The sequence below is a fragment of the Vanessa cardui genome, chromosome 3 (assembly GCF_905220365.1).
Source record: "Vanessa cardui chromosome 3, ilVanCard2.1, whole genome shotgun sequence".
Lineage (NCBI taxonomy): Eukaryota > Metazoa > Arthropoda > Insecta > Lepidoptera > Nymphalidae > Vanessa > Vanessa cardui.
In genome coordinates, this window is record NC_061125.1 from 6,833,864 (window position 1) to 6,846,079 (window position 12,216).

At 34.9% G+C, this 12,216-nt stretch overlaps 1 protein-coding gene across 1 annotated transcript in view; it reads left to right on the forward strand.

The window, feature by feature from the left end:
- Positions 1–706: 706 nt before the first annotated feature.
- Positions 707–12,216, forward strand: part of LOC124543878 (Kv channel-interacting protein 4-like) — a 95,731-nt gene continuing 84,221 nt past the window's right edge. The window contains exons 1-2 of the mRNA XM_047122199.1: positions 707–733; positions 4,129–4,318. Coding sequence (XP_046978155.1) covers positions 707–733; positions 4,129–4,318 — 217 coding nt within the window. The remainder of the gene's footprint in view (positions 734–4,128; positions 4,319–12,216) is intronic.

Genomic DNA, 12,216 nt, shown 5'->3' on the forward strand with positions numbered 1-12,216 from the left:
TTCTCGCTTTCAAAAATTCACTACAAAGTTTTCAAACATTATTTAAGCTACATGTACCTATTTAGGTCAGTGGATCCTTGTTGGAATCCCGCTAACCTACTGTGAGACATTAACGGGTTTTTACCTTTTATTTTATTGAAAACCCGGATTTGCACGTAATCTTTAAAGTGCTCTCTTAATTCTCTTAACAGACGATCGCTCATTGGACACGTCGCAATCAGTCTTTGTTCTATTATTTTCCATTAAATCTGTTTTTTTAATTACTAAGTAGGTAGGATGACGTAGAATAAGCCGCTTACTATGGAATCTTATTAATACCGTAATACATTACGTCTCTACCGAAAAATAACTTTACAAACTATTACTATTTCGCTATTATGAAATAAATGAAAAAATTTGCCACCATTCCCCGTAGCAATAAATTTTGTTTGTTTCACCTTTTTTCAAGAATTTTGTTTCGATAATTTCACTAACCCACACTGGATCTGAATAATTGTGTAATGAACTTCAAACCTCTTTAAGAGAAGAGGATTCAGTATTTAAAGAATGCTCTTTTTACACTATATTTACATTTTGTATTATTGCTACGAAATTAATAGCGAATACAATAAGTATTAAAATAAATATTTATCCTTAATCAAGATAAATCCAACACGTATATATATAAGTTCTAAACATTTTGGTCTTTTCTACAAACGAAATCGTCATGAGATTCTATCAAAGCCCGATTATGGTAAGTGACTGCCATCGCCCGTAGCTATAGACACTACGAGAATAAGTGATGAGTGCGTAGTACCCACCCAAAGGGATCAGCACAAAAATCCCACAACGTCAAAATATACGAATATATGACATTAAATTATCATCGGAATGAATTTAATTTTCTCATTTTGTGATTTGCCTCTATAGTACACCTAATATTTTTACCTCGAGATAATGAAGTCGTTAATACAATTACGGTAAAGCAGACGAGACCTAATCTTTGAAATTACCGCGTAGTCACTGAGGCTTAATTTTAGGATTTGCTTCACAATAAATATTTGATCATCCAATGTATATTTTAAAAAATGCTACCGATTTTGTAAAGACAACCAACATTACATTGTTATCCTTTGAGACAACTTCATTGTATTGATATTTAAATTTATTTCGAAACAAAGTTTTGGAGAACATAGAAAACTTTTATGTGTTGTAATAAAGAGCAAACTTAGAATTGTTGATCCAGTTTCAAATATTAAACAAAACTAAAGGAAATATTAATATTAATACAGTAGATTCCTAAGAATCTATCTAAACATGTCGCTTTATATTAAATAGATATTATTAATTACAGTTACATTACATACAACAACAACAACAGCAACAACAGCCTGTAAATTCCCACTGCTGGGCCAAAGGCCTCCTCTCCCTTTGAGGAGAAGGTTTGGAACATATTCCACCACGCTGTTCCAATGCGGGTTGGTGGAATACACATGTGGCAGAATTTCTATGAAATTTGTCACATGCAGGTTTCCTCACGATGTTTTGCTTCACCGCTGAGCACGAGATGAATTATAAAGACAAATTAAGCACATGAATCAGCTTGCCTGGGTTTGAACCCGCAATCATCGGTTAAGATGCACGCGTTCTAACCACTGGGCCATCTCAGCTCACATTACATATATATAAATTTTATTAATTCTATACACGTATATATTGTCAAACTCGATATAAAGCGCTACAACACGAATGATATGCTGAAGATTTCTAAAATATATTAATAATTCACTCACACCCCCACAAGTAGCCAAAACAAGATTTCCCCAGAGAGATTCAAAATACGGAAAGAATGTCTCTCTACCAATTAAATACATAATCTTTGTATCTCTATGTACATTTTATAATTAGGAAGTTAAAGTAAAAGTAAAAATACGTAAATCAAAAGACAGTGTGATGAATTGGAATTTTATGATTGCGAGCAAAGTAAAATAAGAAATCGGTAGAGAAAAAAAGTAAATTGAAACATAAGATTCATTTAAATTTTCTATAAGAACAATTATCTTCTATTATCATTTTAGAAAATACTACATATATAAAATTTCATTTATCAATATCGATATCGATTCATTATTTTTGATGTCGATAAAATAGACAATCACTAAAAACATCACATATATGCTGAAGGCTATCCAACCTGTAAAATTCTCACCGCTGGACTAAGGCTCCTCTCCCTTTGAGGAGACGGTTTTTGAAGCATATTCCACCGCGCTGTTTCAATGCAGGTTGGTTGAGGCAGAAATTCATTGAAATTAAGCACATGCAGGTCTCCTCACGATGTTTTTCTTTACTACCAATCATAAAATTAATTATAAGCACAAATTAAGTTCATGAAATTTCAGTGGTGCTTGCCTGGGTTTGAACCCGCAATTATCGGTTAAGATTTACGCGTTCCACCTATTGGGCCATTTCTATTCGTAATACAATACAATATTATTTTTGTGTATTTTATTATATAACTGTAATATATAATAGCTTTATTAATTTAAATTACTAAAGACTGTTAGATTTTATACCATTAGGAAAACTTTACTCAAATTTAATCTCAAAGTTTAATCACACCAATCTACTTCGATCGCGTCATTATTCCCTGCCATCCAACTCGGCAACTCCTATATATTTTCCAAAGCAAGTGGTCATCAAACGTTCATTTCACAGGTTATTACGAAGCATCCTTTCGTTTCTACCACGCCACGGTGACAGTGATGCATGGTCTAATTTATGGACCTGCAAACCATTTTATGCTTTCCGATATACTGTCTCTCTATTAGCTTTACGGCTTAAATTCCCTTGTAGGTACCGTAGTTACGAAATTGTACAAGTTTGTATGGCGCTCTCGACAGTTGCCATTGTCCCTTAGAAATAAAGCTGGGAGGCTCGGTTAGTCGAGTGACTTCGCAATATGTAGCAATGATGATTTTATGAGGCCTTGCTGCAAAAAAATATTATTCTGCTATGATGTAGATTAATAAAAAAAACGTTTACAAAACTTATTCACTTCTCTGATGAGATTTTTTTTTTCTAGTTAAGAACTTCATTAAACTTCATAGAACTGATAACCTTGTATTATTTGTATAAAGCAAAATATAGTATTTTATAAAACAGAGTATACCTTCTACTCAAAGGGAAGAGTAAGCCTTAAACTAGAAGTTTATAGTAGATTTTAGATTAAATACGGAAAACTGGTGTAGCGAGCGACGACAGCTGCATTCAATTTATTTTATGAAACTTTTTTTCCGTTTTTTTTATTTAATTGTTTGCCGGTCTCTGAAAGTCAAATACATTTATTTCATACGTGCTCAACTCCACGGCAAACAGGCCAATAATTACGGTTCTAGAAACGGTCACGTGATACTTTCCATAAGTGAATTACGTACGTGCTCTTTCATTTACACACGCCACACTAAAATCCAATTCTAATGCAAATCTGAAACAAACAAGCAAAGTTTCAACCCCACGGCTTTATTCATAACTACGGTGAAGTTTTAGTTTAAATAACTTTTAACTCAAACTGTTTTAATATGTTGACTTTGATTTTACTTACTTTATTTATATAAGTTTGTGAATATACCAATTATACCAAAGGCTACTTTCTCAAGCCTTGATTTAACTTTTAACAAAATGTTTTGATTATTGTTGTTATCAAAGTACATAAATTAAAATAATATGCTTTTATCTAATACGCTAAAAATATTTTGTTTGTCTCTACATAAACTAACACAAACATTTCTTTGTCCACAGATTTACGGCTGCATATTTTTCAGACGCTTACCGCATGCTTAATTAAAAAATGTATTTTTCTCAACTTTAAACTAATAAACTAACTATTAACTAGTTTTTAATGATTTATGTTCTTCAAATTAAAATTCACTTAAAACAATAAGGAGAATCGTTGCGATAAACCACCTTTATTTCCAAAATATAATTTAAAAAAGTAAATAATTTGTTTATAAACAGTTACAAGAATATAAATGGAAACAGTGTAAGTGCGAACATAGCAATCAACGAATACAGTGTAACGCCAATGAAAAGTTTCGACGCGCGAACAATGTATCCGAGTAGCTTGTGGTTATAATGGTGCGGTCACATTAGCGGAGCGGATCACAAAGCTGGGTCCGCAACACGGCGTCGTCGGTGGACGGCCGAGCGGGTGCGGGCGAGGCGGAGGCGCCGCCCGCACCCGACGCGGAGGCGCCAGCGCGCCGCCGACGACACCGCCCGCTCTACCGCCGCCTGTTTCACTATTTCCGCACCGCGTGGACTGGCGTCAAGTTTGCTCTAGGTAACTCTCATTTATTTACTTTGCAATATAGAGTCGAGATGGCCCAGTGGTTAGAACGCGTGCATCTTAACCGATGGTTGCGGGTTCAAACCCAGGCAAGCACCGCTGTTTCATGTGCTTAATTTGTCTTTATAATTCATCTCGTACTCAGCGGTGAAGGAAAACATCGTGAGGAAACCTGCATGTGACAAATTTCATAGAAATTCTGCTACATGTGCATTCCACCAACCCGCATTGGAACAGCGTGGTGGAATATGTTCCGAACCTTCTCCTCAAAGGGAGAGGAGGCCTTTGGCCCAGTAGTGGGAATTTACAGGCTGTTGTTGTTGTTACTCTCATTTTTTTTTATAAAATAAAAGCACGTCCACCTGCTAATATAACATACAATTATGTAAATGGTACACTCACTTGCGACACATGTGGTCGCACGTTTAGTGCCAAGATTGGGTATGTTAGTCATGTGAGGTCGCATCGCAGGCTTTAAATATTACCTACTAATAAACAATTTTAAGAAAGCTAAGTCACTGTAGCCGAAAACGGCAAGGTAGATATATATATATGTATAATGCTCTCATATAATTAAGCAAGTAAAAGAAATTTGTATATGAATTATTTTTATATACTAAACATTATTAATTATACTTTAACGTAATGCTTCTTTGACACATTTTCAATTGTTTTTTTTTTTCAAATGTTTTATGTATTTTATCATTTTCTACTGTATAGGTGCAATGTAGGTACTAAATAATATTTGAAATATTATTAACTAAGCAACAAAGTAAAAATAAATAAATGGTATATAGTTCTTCCGAAACTGCTAATATAATTAAGGTGTCTCATAGCAATGTGTTTGAAACCAATAACATATAACAAAATATAAATTTATACTCGTATCCTTATCATTTTACGTTATACGCTAGCTACGTGTTCTATTCCTATGACTATAACGAACTACAACATATAATCTCAAACAAATTATTACAAATAAGTATTTTTAAACGAGCTTTAGAGTACCAATATAATAAAAAAAGGTTAAATTTTCCTCTAATTACAGAATTTTTTTTTACATAAATTTAAATACGTATAATCTGTATGATGCACGTATGCTGCTATCATTTTTGTTAAAAGAATCCAGAGCATTTTCATAAATTTACATTCAATCAGTGAATTTCAGGAGCAAAAAATACCTTTCAGAATGAAAAAATAACTGAAACAGTAATTTGAATACTACACGAAATTATATCAAAGAGATTAATTATGCATTTCAACCATAAAATTATTTATAAAATTGATTTTCGCAAACTAAAATTCTTTTTTAGCTTGCAATATTTTTATACAGAGAAAGCTTATGAGATTCATAAACGTTTAAATAAATTTCGAGGTATAAATATTATTAAGTTAATTTATGACATAAAATGAAATATATTAATTTGACTTGGAAGTTACGACTATTAATGTATTTGGCACCCATTATTTCGTTATAACTCCATAAACATTAATGTGAGTAAAAATAATAAATTTTGTTGTGAGCGAAAGTCCCGCCCATATCCCATTATACGGCCTCGTAATTTTGAATGTTATGGCTATTTTATTAAGGAGCCAATAGCGAGAAAGTCTTAATTGTAATTATAATACTAAAAAAGAACCTTATTAATTAGTGTATATTATTATTTCGTATTATTATATAGTGTATATTATTTCGAAATAATGTCTAGCTAAATGTGACTAAAAATATTCATATCCACTCATCCTAAATATTCAGAGATGTGAACTACTGGCCCATGGTTATGATTGCAGGTTCATAACTGATGATTGTGGGTTCTAACCCAGGCAAGCACCAATTTTCATGTGCCTAATTTTCCCGCTTGCTTTTTTATCCGCTCAGCGTTATAGGAAAAAATCGTGAAAAAACCCTCATGTGTCTAATCTTAAATTCTGCCACATGTGAATCCACCAACCCGCACTGGAGCAGCATGGTGGAAAATTCTCCTAACCTTCTCCTCCATAGGAGAGGAGGAGCAGTGGGAAATTTGCAGATTGTTACTATTATTATTATTGTGATAAATATTCTACCATCAAAAAACTATTCCTGAGTTGAGATAAAGAGGATGAAGAAAAGTATCATTGTTATGTATTATCTTACTATAAGCACCTAGATTATGAACGTCCCATAAAAATAATACTAGATGTATAATTGACCGTCGCTTAGCTTAATGACGAGATGTATTTTAATATCTATCTACAATCCCAATTTGTTAAACCATATATAAAGATTTTAAAATAAATTAGAATGAGCTTGAAAAAATATAAAAATTAAAGAATAAACAAAATCAATAAAGGCAGCAACTACGAACATTAATTAAACCATGATGTTACCTAAAAGCGTAACCAACCTGTTGTTTTATGCAAACATCTGCAAACAAGCCACCCTTTGAGATGATAATAAACAAAGTGCTGTCGTAACATTCTGTATACTGAACTGCGACGATATAGAAAAACATGTTTAAACTCGAATATCGTGGCTGAAGTAATTAATTAACAAAATAATGCCGGATACTCGTTGCACTTAATATAATAAACTTGCCAAGTTTTGAAAATAAACCTAATAAAATGTGAATCAATTTTGTTCTACAGTGCTTATTGCTGCTTTACAAAAGTCATATATAAATAATTAAGGAACTTTGATATGAGCAAACGTACTGATTAATTTATTATGAATATCATCATTTGGTTCATATTTAAGTGCGCCCTAAAAATCGACAGTTGAAACAAAGCCAAGAGTCGTCTAGACGCGTCGTCGAGTTGCAAATTATTGGCGTCATAGCAGAAAACCCCTCAGTACCGCATTGTAATGTGTACACAAGAAGACATATTCAACGTTTGATTATAGTTATAAATCCACCTTATTGTGATCCTAAACACGGCGTTCAAAAACTATAAACAATCTCAAAGTGCTCAAGCAAGACCGCTGCATGTAGAAGGAAAAGAAATTAACAAAAATGTAGCTAACACTGAACACAAAGTAGACAGTGCAACAAAATTAAATTTATTGAGTGATAATATATATCGACCAACTTTAGAAATATTAAACGAAGTGAAAGTACACAAATCGAATTTAGTTAAAAGTAAAAAGTTAGAAAAGGGGAACAAAGGGAAGACGCCAAAGAAAAGAGTTAGATTTGAAGACACCGAATTGGAACCTAAACAGATTTCGTTCAGAGAGCGTCTTGTTCAGTTCTTTCATTACATTTGGACGTGTACGAGGACGACGGTTAAAATTGTTTTGAGTAAGTTTCAACGCTTTTTATTACTTGCCAATTTCTAAAGTACTAAAATCTGACCTTACTGCTTGTGTTACGCTAGCAAAACAATATTATCTATCGTTAAAACATGACATTGGTTAATCAATAAATAAAATATTTAAACAATGAGCCTTTCCTAAATTAACTAATATAAAACAAAAGATCTTTTAAGTCTACAGTTAATATGTAAAATATCCATAAAATCAGCTTATCTCTTTTTAAAGCTTATTTAGTTGTCATAGATATGTTCTTAAATTGTGTATTCCCCAGTTCGAGAACAATTTAAAACAGATCGAGACAAGGCCGAGCTCAAACGAAACGTGCCATCTAACTTACCTCAAACTCCACACTTTGTGGAATTAATGAAATTTCCGTACGATATCGATTATGGCAAAGTTTCGCCAGAGAACAGTTGCCAATCACATTTCAATAGTTTTCAATGAGTATAGACTTGGATTGGAATTGGCTGCGTGACACCTGTTGATGCATATTATTCTATATTTAAATCATACATAACGTTCTATTAATGTGTGCAATTGTTATGAAGCTCGTTGCGTATTCCTTATTCATTGCCAAAAAAATTTACAATATTTAGCTAAGAAATACGTAGTACATTTGTCACCTGTTTGTCAAATTCATATTATTCATCTTATAAAAAAAACGTACAACAAATAATATACAAAGATTTTTATAACCTGTTACAAAAGTGACAGTACTTTCACACAAACAAATGACATAAAAAGTATTATAACAATAAAGCTAGGCTTTAGACGAAGTCAAATGTTCCAATAAAAGCAGATGGTGGAAGTCACGTCGTCTGACCCACTCCTAAACCGTAAACTTTCGCCATCCAATACAGACCGCGGTATAAAAGATATTACTTACAGATGGTATTATTTAGATTATTTAATTTTATTTCAGTCTCACAAATTCTTTAAAAAATATTTGTTAGTATAAAAATAGTAAAGTTAAAATAAAATGGCATGTTAACGTGTGTGACACATCTCTGACTTTCATTTGACATATGCAGGATTCGACGTGATGTTTTCCTTCACTTAAATGAATTATGAAAATAAATTGTTTTCAACAAGAGAATATCTTACAAAACAAAATGCTTAAAAACATATATAGAATTTGTAACGATCGTTTGTTCTTATATTTTGTTTCTATCATATTAATTATTATCAGTAAATTTAGTAAATTAATTAATAATTGTAAGAAGATAACAAAAAAAGGAACATCTAATTTATATCGCAATTACATTCGATTCTGCTGTTTCCATAGTCATGCATTTAGCATAATAAATTTGTACATATTTTTGTGTTATTAATTAAGTACGTATACAAGCAAAAGTTATGTATATTATTATTATACATTTTATGTTCTTGTATTTGATTATATAAAACATATTTTTCGTATAACCTTGCGATCATATCGCTAAGTTCAGATCGGATTTAATATAAGATAAACACCTCATAGTGTTTCTTTCGGATATTACCAATATTATAATTACATATCCGTTAATTTAATCCGCTTTTAAAAAAAAATCGCATAGCAAACTAGTATAAGCTAACTATTGCATTTATTAATCTAAGCGAAATATCGAGCGATTAAAATGATCTTGATATTTATTTTAACCGAGATGAGATAAAACAAAACTATTACCGTTAAACTCTATTATTTTATAAGGATTCACAAAGAGTTTGTCGTACTATACCATAATATTTGTTTAAAAGTGTCTGAGATAGTTTTCACTAATTTATCAAAATTGCTCTCGAAACAACAAATTTCCCTTCAAGGCTGATGACTTAATTAGCTGTTTCTCGTAATATACATATATTAAATATACACAACGGACTGACTATAAATTATCTTAATGTAAAAGTTAATATTAATTACTTTAACAAGGAAGATTTCTATTTACCATATCTTTTTTTCTGTTTCAAACATCATTAATTTAGAATTAATGTAATTTCGAGACATTATGAATAAAAAACTAATATGTACATCTGAGTAGGTTTATTAATTTCATTCATAATAAATGTATTAAACATTTGATTTATTTTTTCGAGAGCAATTTATGATAACGTAATGGATTATTTATATAATGGATTATCTATATATTAGTAAATTATTATTTGGCAAACCGTAGTCCACCGTCGAACACCAAAATCAAAATATTCTTTATTCAAGTAGGCTTTTATAAGCATTTTTGAATCGTCATTTTACAATTAAGTGAAACTACCACCGGTTCGGAAAGTAGATTCTAGCGAGAAGAACCAGCAAGAAACTCAGTAGTTACTCTTTTTTAACATTAAAAAAATACAACGTCATGTTAATTAAATACAATTATTTAAATAAATGTATCCTGCTTGGAAGTCAAACAAACCATATTAAGTGACTAGATGAGGAACATATACAAAAGGTCCTGTTTTTTCACTATTTTCGTGTCTCCGGGTCACCTTCTTTTTTTTTATGGCATAGGTGGCAAACGAGCAGGAGGCTCACCTGATGGAAAGTGACTACCACCGCCCATGGGCACCTGCAACACCAGGGGACTTGCAGGTGCGTTGCCGGCCTTTCAAAAAGGAGTACGCTCTTTTCTTGAAGGTTCCCATGTCGTATCGGTTCGGAAAAACCGCCGGCGAAAGCTGGTTCCACAAAGTGGTTGTGCGAGGCAGAAAATGTCTGAGAAATCGCGCTGTTGTGGATTTTCGGACATCAAGGTGGTGCGGGTGAAACTTAGAATTTTGGCGAGATGTCCGAAGGTGAAATTCAGCAGCCGGGATTAATCCGACCAATTCCTCGGAACATTCCCCGTGAAAAATTCGGTAGAAGATGCAGAGTGATCCGACATCTCTACGCAAAGCCAAAGGATCAAGGAGATCGGAAAGAGCTTGATCGTCGATAACTCGAGCCGCTCTACGTTGGATGCGGTCAAATGGAAGGAGCTGGTACTGGGGAGCACCCGCCCAGAGGTGAGAGCAGTACTCCATGTGAGGCCGAATTTGCGCCTTGTAAAGTTTAAGGCGATGGGCCGACGTGAAATACTGTCTCGCCTTGCTGAGCACGCCCAGCTTTTTTGAAGCCAATTTGGCTTTGCCTTCCAATTGACCGCGGAACTGAACGAGGCTCGAAATATCAACGCCAAGTATTCCGATACTACCTGTAGCGGCTATCGGAATGTTCTCAATTCGTGGAGATACGACAAATGGTGTTTTTTGCGGTTAACGCGCAAACTTGCGTCTTTTTGGGGTTGAAATGGACTAGATTTAGCCGGCCCCAATTCGAGACTTCGTTTAATAAAGACTCAATTTCAGACACAAGTTTGTTCCGGTTCTCTTCGACGTTTTCCCGAGAAATATTAGCGCGGCCGGTGTATAATGTGTCAACGGTACTGTCGTCTGCATAGCAATGAATGTTCCCGATTTGCAACAAATCATTGATATGCAGAAGAAACAGAGTGGGTGATAGAACGCAGCCTTGTGGAACACCAGCATTGACGAATTTTAAGTCAGAGCATGCACCGTCGACAACGACCTTGATGCTCCGATCTGCCAAAAAGCTGGTAATCCAATTGCATAATTTCCCGGGAAGCCCATAGGAAGGAAGCTTCGAAAGAAGCGCTTTGTGCCATACACGATCGAAGGCCTTCGCTATGTCCAAGCTGGCTGCTAATGCCTCCCCCTTGCTCTCAACTGCTTCAGCCCACCTGTGAGTAAGGTAAACTAGAAGATCACCGGCTGACCGACCCCGACGGAAACCGTACTGGCGGTCGCTATCAGCTGGTTCTCCTCTAGATACCGCAGGAGCTGGTAGTTTATAAGGGACTCCATTATCTTGGAGAGCAAGGAGGTGATGGCTATAGGCCTATAATTGGACGGGTCTGAGCGGTTGCCTTTTTTAGGGATCGGATGCACCAAAGCTGTCTTCCAGGAATTCGGGACGACGCCTAATGTGTAGGATTGCCGGAAAAGACGCGTTAAGACCGGTGCCAACTCGGGAGCACATGTCCGTAGCACGATTGGAGGGATACCATCGGGTCCGCTCGACTTATGAATGTCCAAGGAAAGAAGTGCTTTACGAACTGCACTTTGCCGGAATTTAACCTCCGGCATCGTGGTATCACATCGCGGAATAGTTGGTGGAGATTTTCCTTGGTCATCCAGAGTCGAGTTCGACGCGAAGAGAGAGCCTAAAAGATCAGCTTTCTCTTTCGCGGTATGGGCCAATGACTCACCGTCTCTGTGCAGAGATGGAAAAGATGGCTGACAGAAATTCCCTAAGACAGCCTTAGCGAGAGACCAGAACGCTCGTGTTCCTGAAGGGAGACGCACCAGTCTCTCGCCAATTCTGCCAATGTACTCCGTTTTCGCCCTAGCAATCACGTTTTTGAGGGACCTAGAGGCAGAGTTGAATTCCTTTTTAAATGCGCTGGTATTTACATCACGAGACGCAGATGCATTAGCCCAGGTTTGATAGCGTTCCCACTTTCGGCGTGATGCCGTTTTGCAGAAGCGACCAAACCAAGGCTGGGACTTGCCACCGATGGGTACTGCAGAGTAAGGAATGAATAGTTCCATACCCTGAAGCACC